The 23,060-nt window shown below is 38.1% G+C and overlaps 1 protein-coding gene across 5 annotated transcripts in view; it reads right to left on the bottom strand.

Annotated features, from left to right (window-relative positions):
* Positions 1 to 23,060, bottom strand: part of LOC131665557 (transcription factor cwo) — a 36,408-nt gene that overhangs the window by 11,052 nt on the left and 2,296 nt on the right. For 2 of the 5 annotated variants that reach the window (XM_058937500.1, XM_058937501.1), the window contains exons 2-3: positions 18,802 to 19,065; positions 4,756 to 4,885 (exon numbers count right to left, since the gene is read on the bottom strand). In XM_058937500.1, the coding sequence (XP_058793483.1) occupies positions 4,756 to 4,885; positions 18,802 to 18,866 (195 nt within the window). In that variant the 5' untranslated portion in view covers positions 18,867 to 19,065. Of the gene's footprint in view, positions 1 to 4,755; positions 4,886 to 18,801; positions 19,066 to 19,170; positions 19,714 to 19,811; positions 19,828 to 20,226; positions 20,306 to 23,060 lie in introns of those variants that run through there. The other 3 variants (XM_058937499.1, XM_058937498.1, XM_058937497.1) reach the window with 3 other exon arrangements.

The raw sequence follows: 23,060 nt of genomic DNA, 5'->3' as shown, positions 1-23,060 counted from the left end.
GTAATAAAAGCCTTGAAAATACGACAGGAAACAATGAATCCTTGTTCAAACAATCGAATATATACGTGTATATGTACACTCTGCGAAATTAGTAGGCCACAACCTTCGAATAAATGACAGCCGTGACCAAAAAAAAAAAAGGAAACAAAGAGAAGTGAAAAAAATAAGTAATCCGTGTGTGTATTGACTTATCGACCTCGTAAAGTTCGTATCGTGATGCGAAGATGACGCCAGCGGGATTTTTTTACGAATTGAATTTCGACATCACGTGCTGGATTCGGGTTCAGATAGCGCCAACGGGTGCGGTTTAACTTGTGCGATTAAATTTTAACGTTTGATTTGGATTTTTACTTGAAGAATTTTTATTTGAAAAAATAAAATTTATCAATTACATTCGATCGTCTGAAAAATCGTTTCAATCGATTGGTCATAAATTAAATATTTCTTGTCAATTGATTGACGATTACGTGGTGACGTTATCTGGTCGCATGCACAGCAACTGTACACTTTCTCTCTGGAAAATTTTTTCTTCGATCTACTTTTCATTTAATTGCTCGTGAACATTATTTCAAGAAAGTGCATTTTTACATTAGTATATTGAAACATTAATATGAATAAATGTTTCCTGTCTGTAAACGAATTCAGTTTGGAACTCATATGGCAAAAATAATCACTTGCGACCAATAACTTTTCATGCATATATCCCGGGAGCGCAGAATACTTTCTTCGTCGAATGCAATAACCATTTCGCAGGACATCCAATGTAGGAAAAAAATGTACAAAATATCCATCCAACGCATAACGCGTGCCTGACTTAGCAATCGCTGCAGGCGAAACGACCGCGGCATTCATGACAAATAGAGGAAAGTTTCACTGAACGATTATGCGTTCACAATTTTCCCAACTCAACTCACGTGACGAAGCACCGCGCGTACTTACTATTCTTTCGCGAAAGTGCTTTCTAAATTGTGTGTACTACGGAGAATTACGAGATATCATTAAATGTCCCTCGCGTGACATCCAAAAGAAATAAAGTACATGTACGGAGTATTAATTTTTGTTGCTCAATCGATGAGAAAGATTAATCGACTGAAAGACCTTATAGATTCACGAAGAATCTTAATTTTTGAAAACGCAATGTAGTGTTAATCTGTTGGTAAAAAAAATAGATTTAAAAAAGAATCCAAACATTCGAAATCGAATTAAAGTCACATGAAAAAAAAGTTTTATTTTAACAGTTCCGCACGCGTGACACGTAAGTATGTAATTCTGACGACTCATCGTCGTAGTACTTTCGAAATCGGGTCATTCAATCGACAAAAAAAAGTTGCCAGCTCAGTACGTGAATATCCGTTTGTCCATTTGTCGAACACAATCTGACGAAAAAAACCGCGTCAAGAGATCGATATAGTTCAAGGTCATGTGTTCAGCTATTTTAGTTCTATTTGTCCGGTCAATTCGTAAAAACGAGTTTAGACAAGTCACGAAGAGAAGACATTAGAGGAGTCACATAAGCGTTTGGAAAAAATATAGAGAGACGAGTTGCACGTACACACACCTCGCCGCGATCACATTTGACGAAACGTGCCATGTTTTAGATAACAGCTCATGCCGTCGAGCCGCACATAATGTTTATATATTCCTATATAACTATCGCGTTGCTGCTGATGCACGCGCTGCCTCATTTTTAGTGTTTTTCGTTCGTAATTGCATATAATTGACGTTGATATGAGTGATATTATTTTTAACATCTATTTTTAGCCGCTAGGCCGTGTGACACACTGCTTTATTATGACCATATTTTTACTAGGTATAATGATTATTTTTAAATATCAGTCGAATGAAAATATTTTATTTATTACATTTCCAACAAACGTCAAATTTTATTCATTCATATTTTTTCTAATAAGGTTAGATTTTAAAAAATCCATCTTTTCAAAAACAAATTGAGTAGTAAATATCCATCAAATTGAATCATTCTTTATAAACTTCTAATTTGGTGAAATCTATACTTAGTATTTTACCATGAGTCAAAAATAAAATATGAATCATCAAAATAATAATAATATCCACGTGAACGAACTTGTGAACGATAAAAATAAGTTTGTTAAAAAATTATACTTAAGTCAATACAGTGGAACAAAGAATATTTTATTTCTAAAAAAGTCACAATGACAATAAATTTACCATTTGAATGTTTAATTGTCGTCGATTAAAATAAATACCCAGAGTTATACAAACACACATTGCGTGCTGAACAAAATAGATATATAAACTGTCAGTGTTATATTGAGATTTCCCAACAGTGGGAAAGCAAGTTCTCTCGTCTCAGGAGGATAATCCAATTCTCTTGTGACAAGAAGATTCATATATCCTATTATTCGAAACGAAAATTCTTTACCATCAATAGGGTTTTATCAGGAGGATTTTGAGTGAACAAAAAACATATCAAAATATCGAGTATAATCACTTCCGATTCCATGTTTACATGTCTAACATCGAGTTTATTTTTCTTTTAATAACGTATGCACATAGCACGAAAACAAAGCGCAGTGATGTAAAAAGAAGAGCAGCAAGTGATTTTCATATTTAGCACTTCCTTGAAATCACGACACAATGAACTTGCAAACAGGAAGTGCAGAAAGGAAAAATTTGTAATCGATTCAAAATGAGAATTAATCTAAGATTATGGCGTCTACAGCCAAAATACACAAGGATAAATGTAATCGAGTGAAATCGACTCTGCAGCGAGTTGAACAAATGTGAGAACGAGAGTCCAACAGGTAACGGTGTGTAGGATATAAATATGCGAGCAGACGCATATCAATAATCCAGATTTTTCTGTCAGATCGATTATGTTACTGACTAAGAAGATTATTATGAGATTAATTCATTGACGTATAGTGCCCGAGATTCCATTCTTTATATTGATAAAACTGTGATTTTCATAAAATGTTTTTCTAGAAAGGACAGAAGCGAAAGGAAAGCCCTGAGTTTGATTGGTTTTTTCACGAAAAGATTACATTGAACCGAATTATTCAAATCAAATAATTTACACGAAACAATTCGTATATTTAATTTTTCGGCAGCAGGAAACAGTTACGTTTAAGAAACGTGTAATGCAAAGGCCAATAATGAAAAGCGCCGACGATTCGCAACAATTTTCCTCGTTAATAACAATCATGACGACAGCGTTAGCTTATGCTATTCTCAGCACACGAGCGACCGATATAAATCTCGGTCGCGCGAGTTTCCGGCCGCCGATTTTTGCACACGTGCAGCACACGCGACGCGTAGCTATATAGGTACAACGATTGACTTCGAGCTTAACGTATACATTTTCGTCTCGAATTCGATACTTTTGGGACTCAGCAGTTTTTGCGAGCACAGTAAGAATTTTTTTGTTTAAACGTACGGTCATAACTTTTTTTCGTAAATAAACCAAAAACATAAAATTGTGAATGGTTGTTATATTATGTTTATGCTAATGAGTGGATTTTTTTACTATTTTTCGGTCCAGAATAAACTGAATGGTTAGAAGCAATGTCAAGAAAGAAAAATTAAATTTGATCCAAAAACAAATTATAATAAAACTACAATGTTCATTGCTCATAATTCATGTAAATATTTTCCTCATATATGATGTAAAAATAATCACTCATTATATAAACCATAAAAAAATGCTCGAGGAAACATTTATTAGAGTTATCCTCATATCTAAAACTATGAAAACTGCAGTGTGACTTTTGATTCTCAATGAGGAAACTAACGAATAAAAAGAAATAGAAGACGGGTTTCGAAACTAAAGACAAAACTAGTCATTCCATCAATCTTTATTCTAAGAATAACAAGCGTTAGAATAAAGACAAACTCCGCATAGAGAAAAAGAACCCAAAGTTTGTCTCACCTGCTCACGCCAAGCGAGCGCGCAACGCAATCATCGCCATCGCGCGAACTGCATATTCACGCAGGAGAAACTCGACGGGTTGGCATATTGCATCAGAGTCTGCGATGTCAACGCGGAAAAGCCTCTCGCTATGCGTGAGCGTGTGCGTTTCGAGTGGCCTAAATTCTAAGCGCGTGTTTCAAAGTAGGAAAGACAATGAGCACGTGCGCCGACGCATTCTTTTTTCGTTGCTCACAGACAAGCGTTAGGACAGCGACGATAGGTGTTTCCAAATTTCGTCTTTTACTCGGCAGGTACGGTTGGGATTTTCGTGACCGTGTGAAAATGCAATTTCGTTGCGGCTTTGGTCTAAATCGACTGGAAATTCGATGAAGATTGTAGGTTGTATTTGCTGGTCACACGTAGTATATTGAAGTTCGGTTGGCATACATTTTTCCGGATTAATCTTGTGCAATGATCAGTCGACGAGGGAGATACGTTGTCTCAATTGATCGGTGCATCTCGTATTAAAGTGTATACAGATTGACCTTTTTTACAATACCATGTCTTACGGACCTTTATTTCAAAGCGCGTTGATAATTTCATTCAATTCCAAAATATCGCTAAAAGATAAAAAAAATACTAAAATCAAGCACATTGGTGAAAGAAACGCAAACTCATTGAAACATAAAACTTCTCCTCCTATTATTAGTACAATACAAAGTCTTGTATGTCATCACTCCAATAACATGCTAATGAATCTGCACCTCACCTCCACGAGGAAATAAACGAGAACCGCTTGCTAAAATATCTCACGATCGATAAAAATAATAAAGAATCGATAGTGAAGCAACAAAAGCGACACTCACCCTGGAAACTTTCTTCTTAATATAAACTTCGTCATCCTCGGAGGCTGTTGCGAAATTGAGATTGCCCTCACAGTATCCGGCACCAAGGCTCATCCTGTATATCTCGTCTTTACATGATCTACCATCCAAACTGAAACAAGAGACAATGCGTCATTAGAATGCATCGACAGATTTGCACAAAGCGAAAGTATGTGGTGCAATAACGCATATTTTAATTTATATAATGCATGAAAAGACTTACGTAAAAAAAAAATCATTTATGTCATGCGCAACTTTTAGCTAATGCGCGCATCCTGTTCGGCAATCAAATGTCTTTTGAAAGTTTGAATGACAAAGGATATAAGTAATAGCATTTTTCAATCGATTCCAGTAGCATTTCGTATTCAAAGAAAATTCTATTTTGCCGTTAATTGAAAAAAAAGATTTTAAAAGCAATTAAGTAAGATACATGATACAATGTGCAGTTGCAATTACAGATAAATATCAATCAATTTTTACAAGTGGCAGTTCGTGAAAAGGCATACTCACGAATCAATCATTCGTAATATTTACATTGCAATTCTAATAAAATGGAAAGGAAATAATAGAAACAGTTGCCAGATAATTGCGTTTCAGAAAAGCCAATGCTCTATCTCCCACTAGGAAGATCACATCTACCACGTAGATGATGAAGCAGACAAAAACATCGTATCCCTTCCGGAAAACTTTCAGATAATCCTCGCACACCCTTATTACGCAATGCCAGTAGAAAGAGAAGAGAAGAAACAATAATAGAACTTTGAGCAACAAAGCGCGTAATTGCAATTAAGGATGCTGCATGCGACGCGACGTGGGTCACGGCACGCACGTGTGCGTTTTTCTCGCCGTCGCAGCCTGGAAAACGTTGGCATTTAGAGGCACGCGCTGTTGTTACTATAAAAAGCTGCCTGTTTATTGACTTAGTAACCTTTGGATTCCACATTTTGTCGCTTTGTTTGATGATTTATTTTTTAAGCTTATGAGAACGACACATGTGATATTTTAGTGACAATTGAGATATTAATGGTGAAAAACAAACTCTTAATTTTCATCGTGACGTTATAGAAAATACATTTTTTCGACAGAGTACGAGAAAAAGAGCGACAAACGATGTGTTTTTTTCCGAAAGCGAATTATAAAAAAAAATATAATATGTCTAGAATTCGTATCGAACCGCAAAACACAAAGCCTCGCTCACCTGATCGTCGTTCAATCCGCAGTCATTCCTCGATCGTAAACTGGCAATTAATCGACTGATCATATTTTCCGCCGGGAGAAAATAATGAGGGATGACGCGCGTAACGAAGGAAAAAGAAAGGAAGCAGAAAAATACCAAGAAGATGACTATACGCAAAAGAAGTGGTGTGACTCGACTTGCATATGTACGCTGCACGTGTCGGCGGAGTGCGAATTATCAAGAGCGCTCATTTTTTCACGCGCGATCATATAACGACATATAAGGATTTTCTGGGCGAATTTAGACGTGTTGACAATATTAGTTACTGAGATAACGACGACGATTGTGAAATACCTCAACTGACAGAAGTATGCCATGGGAGAGCATTATTATATATGGGAGAAAAGACGTTTAGAAATCGAAATATTCTAGAATGTATATAAAAATTATACAAATATTTTACGCTTGTCTCACCTAGCTGCATTCAATATCCGAATAAGAGGTCTGGAAGTCAACGAGACGAAGAAAATATAATTTCCTCGTATACGATTTAGCGACTTGTGCTATAAATAACTATAGGCGAGTCAGGTCCATGCAGACGTATTATTCAACGTGTTTCTTATTGTAGTCGCGATTAGAAACGAAAGAGAAAAAAATCATATCAGCCAAGCTGATAGAAATACACTATTAATCTCTGATAAGGGAGTGTCAGAGAGAAATACGTCCTTCGTCGACCTTTACACAGCCCACGGAGGTTTTACTAACGCATGGCACGTGCACTTTCGATCATTACCAGCCTTCCTCTGCCCCTCTTTTACCGCCGAGGCTTCGTTCTATATCGGGCAATGCGTAGCGCCTTTGCTCATTAATATGTAGGTTGGCTGGACGCCTCTCCTTACGATGTTTCGCCGGATGTTTTGAAAAAATTAGAATGGAATTGGACAAATTTAACGATACGTAATGTCATGCCTGTCATGTCAATTCGTTTGTCCAGGTAGAATGATATTCATTTTTGTAATCACGAGTAATTTGTTGCAACACTTTGATGTGTTGCAGCACCAATCAGCTTTGTAATCGACGAGAGTCGTCCGCATCCACCTGTCAACAAAACTCGTAACTACCTCGTCAACGGAGCATTTTTATCCCTCGGCTAAGTCGCCTTACGGCGCATACGAAAAGTGCGCATGAACTCGCGGTCATTCAGCGCAACGTAAATACGGCAGCAACAGTCGAGTCTCTCAAATTACAACATAATCAAGCGATTTAAATAATATTCTCGCGTGCGCAATATAATCGAGTCACCTTTCAAGGCTCGCGCTCGCGACGCAGTTGTACACGTGCGCGCAAAGACGACGGCGTGCCTTCCCTTTTCCAGCGGAGCGATATATATCCCACTTTGCGAAACGCGAGCAAGTGCAACTAATGAAAGGATGCAAGGCCGCGCGAATGGTTTATAGAGTCGCTTTGGAAAACGAATTCCATTTTTCTTTTTCTTCCAACGAACGATTGCAAATTACACATATACAAGCGCTGATATTTATAACTTTGTTGCCGAGTGCGCAACGATTGTGGTAACTTTGTAGTTTTATTGGATGTAGAATGTTACTAATTATTTACAACTCGGCGAAGTCCGAGAGTGAGCCGATATGATAATACTTTATTGGACTTCACACATTTATAATAACCTTTGACTCAATTTTCATCGCTATCAATATCTTTTCCGTGTACTATCATCGCGGCAATAAATCGGGTGCTGTATTTTCGATGCGGCATTTCGCAAAATTAATTAAACAAAACTAGCCTCAGTCCAAGTTTGAAAATTGTGCACAGCAACGTGACCACTTTACAAGCAATATCAGGTACATGCAATCCCCCTTAGGCGCGTGGCGTGTTCCGCTCCTAATTACACACCGCGGCTAAATTGCGAATGAACAATGGCATGGACAAAAAGCCGAATTCCGGCATACAACACTCTGAAGTGGCTTTGCAATGGGGAGTTTTGCATTTATTGGTTCACTGATGCTGGATAGATCGATTGGTTGCCGTGAGGTACTAAATCCGCTATACAGATTTCTCAAGATAGTGGGATAATTTTTACAAACGTTTTAAGTATTTTTATTAATTAAAAAAATCTTTTATTATATTCGATCCAAGTTCATAGTCGAATAGTTCTTTGCAGCTGTTATTGGAGATGAAAAATAATGTAAAAACTCATCTCACTCGGTCAAAAAATAAATTTTTTTGTCCCACAAAAAAATAGTTATTACATTCTTCAACTTTGAGAACGAAAAAAACATTAATCAACAATGCATCCTTACTTTCCTACTTTCGTCAATCATCGCAGAAACAGAAATAATTCGTAGGCCAACAAAATAACCCACATATCTCGTCTATCCACTCGGAAAAAAACAACAACAAGCAATAGTCTTTGCTATCAATTAGCGCGCCGCAAGATTTTCCAATAGCGCAAGCCGAACGACGTTCGCCTTGAAAATGAGAAAAGGCGCACGTGCAGGCACGTCGTGTCGCTTCTACGTAAACATGCAGCAAGCAGCATAGAGGCACCGAACTGGATCGATCTGTCGTCGTGTTTGGAAAAAAAAACAAGTTACATGTACGCAGAATAACAATTGCGCTGGAAAAACCCATAATAGTGCTGCTCGTGAAAGCTGTCAGTCGTTTTCCGTACAGATTTTCCGTGATTATAAACTTTCGATTCGGAGAAAACTCGAGTTCCGTTCGCTCAAAAATTTTCTTGAATCAACGATTGATATAGTTTACGTGATTCATTACAGTGAAGATAAATAGTAAGCGTAGTACTTAAATTTTCTCATTTCGTATCGTGATTAATTTCCGCATATTTAATATTCTATTGTGTACTCGGGTCTGGCCTTTTACTCTCGAAAAAAGCAAAATCGCAAAAACCAGAAAAAGCAGTTTTGTACAATATATAAAGCAGCTATTTTTGCGCGTTAAATTGCTCGTGAAGTTGCCGAAAGAGATTCGCATAAAAGAACATAATACATCGTATATCGTGAGAACACAAGGCGTGAATATACAATGAAAGCGCAACCGAACGTCAATTGTATGAATTTCAGATGCGTTGTCGATCGCTTTAATTTGACAATTCTTTGAACGGCGAGACTGTCGCACGGTAGAAAAACAAGACTAATTCCCGATGAAACGTTCGCTTTTACCCGGCGCAGGAAAAACAACTTACTTGCCGAGCACATGCAGCAGCGTTCGAAATTAGCGTCCGAATACGTCGGAGCAAGGAAAGAGAAGAAAATGCACCGCGACAATGACCGACTGACTGTACCTCGATGACGAAATGGTCATCCAACGGGAAAGAGAGAATAGATCGAAAGCTTTCGCATCGAGCCTTCGATTTGCGCGTGGCAAGGACACGAGTCACTGCGCCTTTCTCCATATATGACAGGCGACACCCGCGTGACTACACTCGTGATTGCGACGTTAAGCATCACGAGATCCGCGCGACGTATATATTGTGGAAAAAAAAGGCGCTTCCGAGGAGAGACTGAGAGACAGAAAGAGAGATGCATTACAAAACTGCTGTATGCTTTCTGGAAATGTTGCTATTGCGCAAATGATTCTCTTTGTTCTTTTTCTTTTTGCGTCGTCGTTGTTACTTTTTAATTCATTTTTTCCGGAAATCGATTTAATCAAGAGGCGATTACGATCGCTAGCGATAAAAATGGAGTTTCATGAAAAGTCTCAATGGTTGAATGAAGTTCAAGTGATTTGTGGGAAATTATAGTTAATCAAGTGTTTAAACCACATTTTCAAAAGAATTTACATTATAAAAGTGATAATGGCGAGTGTGTGAATAATTCCAGATTAATAGTTGATCGGTTTGTAACATTAAGCTACATTTAACTATGATTAATTACTGAATTATCACGGGTGTCAAGCCATTTACATTACGAGTCTGTCTATTGTAAATATATAAAAATAAAAATAATTATTTCATTATATTCCGGTTATCTTTATCTCCGTTGTAAGGGTAAAATAATTTTTGATCTAAATCTAAATAAAAATTCCTGAATTTCAAAATCGCTCGTTCAATGAAGCGTTAAATCTATCAGATCTTAAATAGAAAGTAGTGAAAATGAAAGTATGCAATCATTCAAAAGAGAAAAAATCAAAGCTCATTAAAAATGCTCCAAACAAGGTGTCAGCAAAGTTACAAAAAAAATCGCATTATACCTACATTACATATCGCCACGCGCGCGCAAACTGTCCGATTGTTCGCCTTATTTGCGGCATGTGGCGTAAAAATACTAACCTACATCGCACACGTACACACGCGCGAGGAGAGCGCGTGGCTTGCAACGTGACTTTTAGCTCGACGGCAAGAGTAATAATAATTTTCATCGACTCGCGCGGCAAACGCATTACGGATGCGAGTCGATTCCCCGTCCGGAAAATCAGGTGTTGTTGACCGCTTGCTGTTGGCTTTTTTTCTTCTTCCACGAGAGATTATAGTAGGTTCATAGATATATGTTAATACTTTTACTTCTCTCGCTTTTAATGGATTATTTATGCAAATCGGTGCATTTCAGTCTGCGCGTCGGTGTGCGACATGTTGTTGTGTCAACCCACAAACTTTTCATACTTTCTAAGAGAACTCGCGTCATGCGTATTTTTTCCAAATGAAATTCTTACTCAAAAAGGTGTTCTCGCAAAATCGTCATTCTTTATATAAACTTGTATTTATTTTTGATTGAGAAAAAAGCTAAAAACTTTTCCATGTTAAAATGAGCATACTAAGAAATTAATTGTATCTGAAGGAAGTTACAGATACAAAACAACGTTACCCTCGACTTTATTCATTCAAAAACTATTACATTACAGGCAATAAGTTATTCTTACAAGCATACATCTACGTTAGTGATCAAGTATGAAGTTAACGATCGAAGCAGAAATGAATTTGGGTCAAAACTCAAGTTCAAGCAATCAAAAGCAAAGCTTCTTCACAAGAGAATCCTTATCTGTGTAACGTCAAACCTAAATCTCCATCTCCTGACGGAAACAATAGGCATTACCGTGCCCACGCGAATTATTAAAAATTTCCGTGCTTCTGCGTTGTTGCAACCAGTCAGATCTAGTTCTCCGTGAATTTATTGTTTCGACAATACACCGTCGACCCTGCGGCGCGCACGTGCGATGAGCGAGTAGCCTTTTATAAAACACAAATTACGATTTCGAAAAATGCTCGTTTTCTCTCTCTCTCTCTCTCTCTCTCTCTCTCTCTCTCTCTCTCACTTCTCTTTGCGAGTAGGCTAGCAGCGACCGCGAGCGACATTCCAACTCTCGATTGATCGAGGTGATTTATTTTTGATTGTGGGCTAATTATATGTTTGTAACGGCGAAAAACTCGGGGTGACGCATGTTGCTTTACATGGTTTTTTTTTAGTCGGCACTGATTAACGGTATAACGAGGTTTTTGAATAATTTTTGCATATTTTTAAAGCCGTTCATATTTTGGCTTATCCTCAGACAAATTTTAATGATTTATTTGGTGACACATACTTTCGTAAAGGAATTCGACATTACATGCGGTTCAACGAGAATTTGTCACGAACCAGATTTTGCGCAACAAAAGCAATTAATAATATCAATGTTATAATTCTTAAATGAAGATTATTAACTATAATCTATTTTTGACATTCGAAAATTTCGGCAACTGTAATTATAGCCGTTTCCTCATACAGCGTATAAAAAAGATTTTTAAATCTTCACCGAGTAAATGCCTTTCCGTATGATTCACGGTAAGCATAAAGCACGCGAGTAGCCGTATCGGTGTATTACAATTCGCACGATGAGATGGGGCACGGTCGGCTGCCTCAGAAACTGCCTCACGCGAGTTATATGAATAGCCGTTGCCGCGGAATTTCGTGCCAAGAATAGGTCTCGCAAACACCGAGAATAGAACCGACCCGAATTTACAGATTTTTTAAGAATTTTCTTTTTAATGAAGTGGAAGAAGACTGTTGCGAGGGTGTGTCTGCGTCTAATGGTGCGTGATTTTTTATTGAAAATTATAAGTCGAGAAAATTTTTAATTTTGTCATTATATCTAGCATCTAATTCATCAATCAAAAATGAAAAATATTCTCTTCACGTAATTTATTTCGAAACGACGCGTCTAAAACATCAGTCAATATACACACGGAAATTTTTTTTTAAATCGCACAATACTTAAATAATATATATAAAAAAACCCGTGAACGCTGACGTAGAGGAATCTCCTGAAAAAACAAAAAACCAGACAAGAAAAAGAGATACAGATTCCCGCCATCGTACCACCTCCCATAAAAAAAAATTTGTCCTTCAAGAAATCTTCCGAAACCTCGAGACGCGGCACACTGCATTAATAAATCTAACCCACATCGCAAGTCGTTTTAATCAATCGAGATTCTGAAATGTAAAGAAGACGAAAATGAAACTTTCCATTCGTCCTCACGCGACGATTATAGTAGTGAAGCGCGAGTACAGAGCCAAAAAAAGACAAGCGCACGTGAGAACGAAGAACGAATTTATGGAAAGAGCCGTAGATAAGACACAACTAAGCTGCACAAACGTATCGTCATCAAACTGATTGTACGTAAATTTCTTGTGATTTCTAAAAGGCACAAATTCTTTTTTGCATTCGTTTCTTATTTTTGGAATATTAGGTAATAACTTTGGAGGCAATATATTATCGCTTTTTTTTTCCTCGAGCAGTGTTGTTGTCGTTAACGGATTCTTTAATCGTCATCTCGAACAAATACATCGAGCTGTTTTGGAATGCAATTCTGGATGTTACCTTCTACATTCTTTTTCCACTTGAAAATCAATTACATTTTATCGAGCGACAACACAATAGTATATATACATCGCATATATCTCTAAGAAAGTAATAATCAAGCAAACTAATAGCCCCCACGAGAACTGAAATTCTAAACCGACAAATCTAACCCGAACAAATTTCACACTCGCGTATAATCCAGCTCGCATTGCGCAATCATTGTTATTGCAGGTGTGTGAGACTTATTGTTCGAGATACCCACGCGACAACGACATTTTGTTGAGAAATGCAAAGTATCATTAATAATTTGTCACTGTATGCGCAGTTATATAGTCGTGCTTTTTCTCACTCGTTTGTCAAACAAAATTGGTTGCTTTCGTATAAAAAATGTATATGCAGAAAAGAAGACAAATGGAAAAACAGCTCTTAGATAAGTCAAGTCGGCAGTGTGTACCTCGTTTTTTATTTAACTTATATTTATTCCGATTATATACGTACATACGTAAGAGACGCGGGTTTACATTCCAAATAGAATTAACCGAGCGCAAAATAGGAAAAAGCGTTACAACCAAGAGTATAAGGTTCAGCGTACGGAATAAACTGCCTTTTCCAATTAAAATTTAGGCAAATTATTATCGATTGACGAAAAAAAAGTGTCCACATTCTTGTTTCTTTATCCAGTCGATCGACCTACAATAGTTAGCCGTAAGCAAGTCAGCGGTACTTTTACCCAGTCAAACGACTTTATTTGTCCCAAAAACTCCCGTGGAAGAATCGATAAAAGTAAGGGTCGTATACATAGGTCTACCTTATGATCTCCTAAAACAAGAAGATAACAAATACGCACGACAAATACACAAGCTGTGGCGTTGCAAGGGACCGATTGGTTATCTCCTGAGAATCGTGCGACAACAGCGGAAAGTTTCTTCTTCGAAACTCGTGAAAATTGCGTCGTCGTCGAAATCCCTGCCTGCCACGGTCGATCAAAAGGAAACTTACTCCGTTCAAGGATGAGGCCTTTGGTAGAAGACTTTATCGGTGAGTCGTGTGTCATTGATGCTGGCTGTATTTTTAGGTTGTACACGCACGTGCGAAAGCGATTGCGAATTCTCGCGCGAGTAGTGACCGAGTGAAAGTTTTTATACTTTGAACCCGCGATCACGGATGACGATTATATTGGCTCTATCGATCGAGATCCAGATATCAATTGCTCGATAGAATGCCGAGTGATAGCGTCTAGGATAGACAGAACGATGAGCGTAACATTTTCAGGAGATTGCTTGAACAATCATACGCGCGTTCGAGTGCGACTTTGCGACAGTTGAACGTAAGAATTTAGCGCTGTACGACGCTATGGAAAATAGCTAATTTTAGATGAAGATCCGTATCAGCGAATCACTGATAACGAAACCCAAAGCCAAAAGCACGAGAAATATAGTCTTCTACGCCGCGCAAACTTAATCCGGAAATCCCCGAATTGAGCAGGCAAAAAAAATGTCATTCCTTCGCGAGACGACCTTGTGAGTGTCGATCGCATGACGACCAACGACGATAGTCGAGGACACTCGCCTCCATAAAGCCTGCGTTGCTTATACATATGTAAAATTGTTGTGACGCTCAACGTCGTTATCACGCGATACATTTCGTCAAAATGATGTGCTTAGAAAATGTATTTCTGACAAGCATTATCAATCCAACTAATCGACATCAATCAATTTTAAGCGACAAACTTTTCTCTTTTGATTCTATACAAATTGCAATTACTTATTGTAAGAAAGCAAAAGTGACGACGACAACAACAGAACTGTCATTTAATTTATTGAATTTATCTGCGTGAAAACGTAAAGCAAAATAACGCAAATCATGTAACAGTGGTAACAATCGTGCAATAGTATATCGCCGTACTGATTTCTCAATCAACTTAATATATCGATCAATTCCAAGTTGAAGAATAAAGTCGCGTGAACAGTAGCAACGAGAAAAAATACACATTCACGTTTACATAAATATCTGAGGACAATTGACCCGTGAATATTAACCAGACCAGCGAACAGGTGAAAAAGTAAGAGACACACGCACCAAGGCTATTTATAAACTCACACATATGTTTGCGCGCGCTCGAGGATGAGACAGAATAAAAAAAAAGGAGAGAAAGAAAAGGGAGCAGTAAGTTCGTTTCCATGACGCACGTGACGCTGGCTTGCGTCACCTCATCAACGGACTTGCCGAATGGAAAATCTTTCGCACCAGACACCGTATACATGATGATGTGATGCGTTACACTTGCAAACCCGATGAAGTTGTATTAGAAGAAAATATTGGTTTTCTCTCTTGGCGTGAGATAGAAGCGATTGGTTTGAGTGAGAGTAGAAAAAATGTTTGTGCAAAAGCATGAAATATTAAATTTCTTTTTTTCACATTTTATTATTGATTGGCATTGTTAAATAAAGTTCAATCAAACATTTGAACTTCTCAAACTTTTATCACGCTTACGATTATCGCTGATCATCGCATAATTTCAACACAATTACAATTTGAAGAAACAATTATCAATAATTATCTAATCATCCAATTATAATGAATGCGAAATTATTTAAGTAAACACACTGTTTACACGTCGGCCGATAGCAACAAAAAGATAAAGTTGCGGTTAACGAATGGAAACTTTAGCGAAAAAAATAAAAACCGCAAGTTCAAGTTCACGATAAATGCATTAATTAGCGTGAACTGGTTTCTTCTCGAGTTTCGCGGATAAAGGAAATTGAACTTTTTGCGATGAATTGCGTCCTTTCAAAGCATATATCGAAAAATCTCGCGCTTTATATTCAATTCTCTCAAGGAGTCACCTGACTTCGCGAGAGTAAACTCGTGACAATTTCTCGTACTGAAATATCACACGTTACTTTATGTCTGACACAAGTACAGGCAAGTGAATAATTTCTAACTGTACGCACGATGAATAATGCGCACCTTCCTTGACAGCTGAAATTTGATTATGAATGTCCTTAGTAAGAGGCACGTGATACAAATTTTGCATGTTACTTGGTAACGGATAGTAAACTTAAATTTATTTCCAATAATATGTTACATTTACTCCACACATGCACATGTGAAAGCAATTAGCGAACAGGAAAAATGTATCGTCATAGATTGAACGATCGTTACGCGTCGATCAAGTATTTACAGTAAGACTACGAATCCTTCAAAATGCATTTCATCGCTATATAAAGTATGAAGTGCATATAAAAAAGGAAAGTAATCACGTGCGTACTTTTTAACACTCCCTTATTTTATCAATCACACGCTCGCAAAAACCGATCACGTGTTTTCGACGTTAAAACAGAAAAGATTATAATCGTTCCTCCGAAAAAAAACTTATCTGAAAAAGCATCGATATTATTGTCAATTATGAATACGTCGTCTGGAAGAGAATCCTTTCATCCCTCACACGCATAAATATGTGCATACCAATGTGCTCGCACAACAGACTAAATTAGGCTCGCTGCAAGAAGGTCATTGACATCGAATTCTTCTGTGACATGTACGTAAGTATGCAAACGAGAAAAATGCCATAAATGTCTGTAGCATTATATTACCTTTTATTGGACACGAGACATTTTTGATTTTTAATTACTTTTTGTTTGTGTCCTGCAGTCACTAACGATTATCACTGCGTTAATGTATTTTATAAAGTCATGAATTAATTATGTAAAATTTAACTTTTTATTAGTTAGTAGAAAACTTAAAGTTTTAGTAGTTGACGAATGGATTTCAGTTAATTTTGATGGATGTTATCGACCGTACGTAAGCTGCTTAATACTCACAATACAGTTCCCGAATAAATATGATCAAGCAAAAATCTCGCAAGATAAGTTCTGTTTCTCAACTTCAGATAAAATATTTATTATGAAAATCAATGTAACAATTACACAAAATAGTCTTTTGGATGCAAAAAAGCATAGAGGAAATCTCTCCTACCATCACGCAAACGGAATTACTCGTTCTTTGTTTATCTCAATCACGAGCACAAAATAGAAGTTTAAAGTGGAAACATTTTTTTATTTATGCCAAACTAGCAGAGCTCACGCGATATAGGTATACACGTAGAATAGGCAGTCAGCCGATTCTTTTTTCGTCGACGAGGACGACGTTCGAGATGCGTTATCGCGACGAAGGCTGATTGTTTATGATAAAAAGGTTCGTGCGATGATGACGTTTTTTTTACTTTCGTACAGGTACAATTGGAGACTAATTTTCGTCCTGGTTTTGATTTGACTAGCCATATAGATTTTTTTTTCATTTGCGAATAGATAAGCTTCAATGGCAGTACTTTCTTTATAAATTTCAATGACAATTCAAAATTAAGTCAAATTGATTATTCATGAATTAATTTCTCATATTTCGACGACAATTATTACTAATTTGTACGTTATATTTTTTAAATTATGCAAAGTGCTCTAAATCGTCGAACCAGTCCTTTTCCGTATAAACTTTTCCTACACTGATATCATGTTCAAATTCCTAAGTGACTTTTAAAGCCTTGAATGTATTGACATTTCTTTCAAATCGACTTGAGAACGTTATCGCGAAGAATAATTCGCGTAACGAATGAAGTGTCAACCCACGAAGTCAACATATATATACATATTCTTCGAAGTGCAAAATTTCGTACGTTCATGCAAATGGACAAATCAAATCCATGACAAATTGCACCGAACGCCCTCGAACCTACACGTCAACGCGTATATCTTATCATTCTTTTTTCGACCATGGCTTGTATCTTTCTTGGCGCTATTTTGACTTGCCGTTCTGAATTCCTTATGACTTGAGCATCCGGTGTTATTACTGTTCAGAAACAAGTTTTTCTTTTCTCTTCGTTGGGTCACCTGGTGAATTACAATTATACGATGGGATTTTCATTTAGTGCGGTATCGAACAATATAATAGACTGTCGAAAGATTTATGCTCATGTTTCTGAGCTAATGGAAAAGGAAAAGATAAGCAACAGGAACATACTGAAATGTTTTCGATTAGTGACAACCGTGATTGTCGAAGAAAAGAAGAGGCCTCCCGATAATAAAAAAAAAAAGAGTAAAACAAGCATGTATGTAAAAACAAGAGTGAAACCGAGATACAGAAATGTTATTTAGCCAAAAGCACCTGAGTACTCACGATAACGATGTTTAGTAGTTTTCCACCGATCAACCAAAATTTTGGGTTTTTTTTCCCCTAAAACTCACACGTAATCTATATATTTAAAAGTTAAATTAAACGTCAAATCTATTGTCATCTTGTCAAGCAAATAGTTGCAAAATTTCAACAGAAAGAGTTTCGTCACTAATTACTTCCTCAATTCTATATCGAAACTCAAACACACTTGAACAAAAAATCGATAACCATGAGCTAACTGATGACTAATGTACGTCGACGCTTCAGTGAGGTTCTTTCTTTCGTTTTTTTTTCGGTATTGACCTACTAACGATGACTTAAATATATGCATACATACTGGCAAATATCGAGTGAAAGCTTGAAAAAAAGTTTCGCTGATCTTTGCATGTTTCCCTTGCGCAACAACGACGCGACGGCGGAAGAAACGTTTCCGCGTGTGAAAGCGGTGACACCCATGAGGGACCCAATCACGCGATGCAAGTCACGAGACGCTATACTGTCCCACTCTTTTCTGTTTTATTTCAGAAGATTGTTTTTGCTCTCTGAGTCATGTTTACCTCGTATACAATTGTTTTCCTTTTGAATTCAATTATAGTATCGCGCGATTAGACTCTCACTGTAATGTAAATTAGTATTATCTGGAAATTTCATTGTGCCATTTGATGGTCTCCATTTGTCTCTTATCTCGACAGACGTTTGATTCTTAGAGGTTTAATGAGAAGGCAAATTAGAATAATCTATTATTAGCCATACGCACATTCAATAAAATGTGCATAAAAGTATAATAAATCATATGCAAACTATGTAGAAGCATCGCCATGAATGGACTTGTAAATGCATGAGACAATCCACGTGTGTGCGCTGTAACTCACCTTTCGTATTTCACCTGCATCGAGTGAGCGGAGTTGTCCTCCCAGTAGTTCTGCGTCTCCATCATGTTGCCGCATAGAACCTCTCCCTTTTTACCGTTATTGTTGTTTTTATTTTGCGTAACGATTCTCACGCACTACATATGCACCACTTTATCACTGTACGAAGAACGCACTTGTTCTGTTTTTCTTTATTATTACACAAATGTCACTCACGTTGCTGCTGTTGCGATAGTGCACACTCTGCTTACGCCGAAAGCGCAAGACCTGAAACACAAGCGAAAAGAAATAGGCAATTAATCACGCGCAAAAATCAAAAGCAGTAAAATTCCACAGCCACGCATCCAAATAACACGCGATTCGGCCATTTACCAATTATATCAGCAGCTGTCGTGGCAGAGTACACTTGAACTTGGCTCGCCCCAAACAAGCGAGAAAAAAGCGAAGCTAACTAACAGTAGAGAGAAAGAGAAAGAGACAGAGAGAGAGAGAGAGAGAGAGACAGAAAGAGAGTGAGAGGAGAGGCGTGGGTAGAGCACGTCGGTCGCCGACTCCGTACTGACAACGAAGACAGAAGAGGAGTAGCGACTGCGGCGCGGCGCCCCGTGACACGTAGTCGCTCTCCTTTTCTCTCTCTCTCTCTCTCTCTCTCTCTCTCTCTCTCTCTCTCTCTCTCTCTCTTTCTGTCTTCTTTCGCGCTACACACGCGAGAACGTTGCGACATACACGCACATACGCGTATAATAAAAGTGTGCGAAGTGGGTGGTGCTGCCTGCCTTACGATTAGATCGGATTTTTCGTTTTGGACTATTGTTCCCGTGCGATTGGTTCGCGTGCGTGAATTTTTTTTCCAAGGCAAACAAATGCTTATAAATGAAGCTACGTGTAGCTGCCTTGCGGTTATCGTGAACGAAGCTAGGCAAAACGATTTCAAAAATAGAAGTGCATTTTTTTTTTGCAAACGGAAATTGAAACAGTATACGCACGGAATGATTAACGTGTTTATTACTCACGTGTGTCTAAAAATAGACTGCATTGGTTTTTCCCCCCCTACTCACCAGTATCGAATTAAAATAAAAATAATCACTCTCGCTTGATTAAATTCGAAATCAAAGTGAGAGAAAGCGTACTCGTCCCGTACGCGTATTACGCAACGTTATTTTTCCGGATTTACAAGAGTGAGAGCTGTCGAATAACAGAAATCTCGTCGCAGCGCTGAATTTCGCAAGTAATAAAAGCACACGCGTCCCTGACCTATATCCAAATTTACAATTCTTCATTCTTTATGTACATCAAACCAGCGTCTGGAGATTTTATGTAGGTCAACGTATAGAAAAAGAAACACACGCGCGCCTACTCGAGCACTGCAATAAAATCACACCCCAAAAATAACAGCACATAATGTCAATGTGAATGAATGAAGCTTACTATATAGTATGCGAATGTGTGAGAGAGAGACACGCGCACGTCACATTAGCCGGGCAGGTTGTAGATAGATGACTTCGAGCCTTCGCCGTCCCGATCGCCCGTCGTTCTCTCTCTCTCTCTCTCTCTCTCTCTCTCTCTCTCTTGCTCTCCCGGTATATGGCATGCGGATCCCCCTCTCCAATATTATTACCAACCAGCATTCTATATACTCCCTAACGCACCGGACGACCAGGTGCGGGTCGTATAAAAGTGGTACCCGTATGTATACTAATTGTATTGACGTGAGAATCGATACAACAAATATTTTTTTAATAATTTTGTAAGTAATAAAAATTTCGAAATCTTTTAAATTCATTTTTTTAAATCTTTCATTGTTTTAAAATTTTTAAAACATCTAAAAAGTATGAAAGCATAGCAAATTAACTTTTTCATCTTGACAATCATAGCTCCTAGACTTTTCCAATACTAAAGACTACCTTATTAAAAATATATAAATATACATATATCATCAAAAATTGATACAAGCAAATAATAATATTCTAGTGGAAAATGATATTCTTAACGAGGAAGAGTTACTACAAGATTCATATTAGTAGTAGTTATAAATTCAATTATAAGTTTTAATTTATAATTTTATTTGTTCTGCCAGCTTGCGTACAAGTACCGGCGTGTACCTCTGCAAGTAGTTGTTGACTAGTAAGAGTTGTAAGCTATTAATGACAAATAAACGTACATAGTTTTGTAGTTGTCATAGCCAGCTACGGTTGTTACTCCCACGCAGAAGTTGTAGCGACATAAATCTCGAAAAATTTTTTATTAAAAGAACACGCTCTGCTAAGGTATATAACAATAACACGCTTTGACGTCGTAGATGGCTAAGCTGTCAGATATAATAATCCAGGGAAGAGTGATTATCAGCATCATCATCTATTGGAAAGTTCGAGACGAAACTTCTCTGATATAAAACGCGTCTCTTGTTGTTAAGTCACGCGACGGTAGACGTCTTTTTTACAAGTAATGGCGTCTTTCTTATCTCTCTCTCTCTCTCTCTCTCTCTCTCTCTCTCTCTCTCTCGTTTGTACGCGTGAGATAACACACGAAACAAGCGCAATACTGCTTCACTTTGAAATCTGTCTTTGGAAAAGTCGGAGAAAATGACATCGCGCGATAACGCACTCACCAATGTGCGTTTAAGTTATTCCATCAAATGCATATCAACGTAAATAGCTTTATTTATTAATTGTTTAATTAACCAGACTTATCAGACGCAGTGAGATAGACACCCGTTCGCAGAACAGAAAACTGGCGAATACTCGAACGAGGTAAAAGATAAGCTCATTCGAGAAAACGTGCGGCAAAGCGCAAGGGGCTTTAATGCGCTGCGTGCACGAGGGAGGACCTCGCAAGCAAGATCGGCAATTGGTTTTTTTTTCTCTTTCGCCCGGAGTGGATTAACTTGTTCACGCGTCTGCGCCATTGCTAGTAAATAACCGTGCGAAAGAAATTGAATTTAAAACGAGATCGCAAGAAGAACTTAATTTTATTCTGTTTCGATGAAAATAAATCTCTTTCACAAGGGAACTCGCGACGGAGGAATCCGATTCGCGCACTAAAAAAAAATACGACACTCACGCGCGCGTGCGAGGTACTATAGAGACGAAAGAAACACGAGTTGCGTCCAATTTCAAGTAGTAATAGACAGCTCAGACAGACGAGCTAGTAGTAAAGGTCAATGTCAGCGGGCGTGATTTTCGGGCGTCCGCGACATGAAACGAGGGGGCGAATCGGATTCGTGTCGACGATAGCGTTGATGTTTATCCGTCAGAGCAACACCATTAAGTGTGTGCCATATCATCGAATAAAGCCAAAAGAAGAAATGGCGAGAGTCACGAAAGATTTCGATCGCGATAAGAGAATCCGGAATATCGCTGTCGCTCCCAGGCTAAAGGCACCAGGAATCGCACGGTCCGTACCTGCGGCGTATCCGGCCCCCCTTTTACAAAACCTCCTCTCCTATAAATACAGCCTTGCTTGTGCCGCGCTGCTGTGCTGCTATGCCGTGCTGCTACAACCACGCTGCGCGACACGTGCGCCTGACGTCAGTGCAGTGGCGGTCACGCGAGCACCGTGTGCTTAACCGAGTCACGTGTCCGGTCACGCACGCGCGCTCTCTCTCTCTCTCTCTCTCTCTCTCTCTCTCTCTCTCTCTCTCTCTCTTTCTTAGCTGCACTTCACTTTTCAACCCACCGCGGGGAATTTTCCCGCGCATGCACAAGTACACGCGTCGTCTTTGGATTGTATACCGCGCTGGCTGTAGGTATGGCATACGGGCTTACATTTGCTGCGTCGATAAGCGACAAAAAGGGACATGAGGTAAATTGCAGCTAATTCGATGACAATGGAAAAGTTAAGTTTGATGCAGGATTGATGGATTATAAAGTTTCATATTAAATAAAAATTAAATTTCGGAAAAAGTGACACTTGAAAATTATCCAATCGTTTTGACACACATCGGTATACCTGTATTTCGTAATCTCTTCGCGCAAGTGTGCCTCTTTTGTAATTTCGTTTCTTTGCATTCGCAAGTTTTCATTGCGAAAAGTTCTTGAATTGTGCATTGTGTTTTCGTAAAATCAATATAATACTTAAGATATATTTCTCTTGCATTCAATTGACAAAGAACAGCGAGAAAAAATACGTTTTGGAAAAATACGCATCGCTAAATAGTCCACGCTGAGACACACGTATTGTCACCTGAAAATTTTATCAAAAATCGACGCGTTCTATTTATTCACATGCAAGCGAATGCTAATGTTTATTCAATGTGCCAAAAC

Source organism: Phymastichus coffea, unplaced genomic scaffold, assembly GCF_024137745.1.
Source record: "Phymastichus coffea isolate CEN01 unplaced genomic scaffold, Cenicafe_Pcof_1.1 PCOF00052, whole genome shotgun sequence".
Classification (NCBI taxonomy): Eukaryota; Metazoa; Arthropoda; class Insecta; order Hymenoptera; family Eulophidae; genus Phymastichus; species Phymastichus coffea.
The sequence above is the reverse complement of the archived record's forward strand: the minus strand, read 5'-3'. Positions and strand labels throughout refer to the sequence as shown.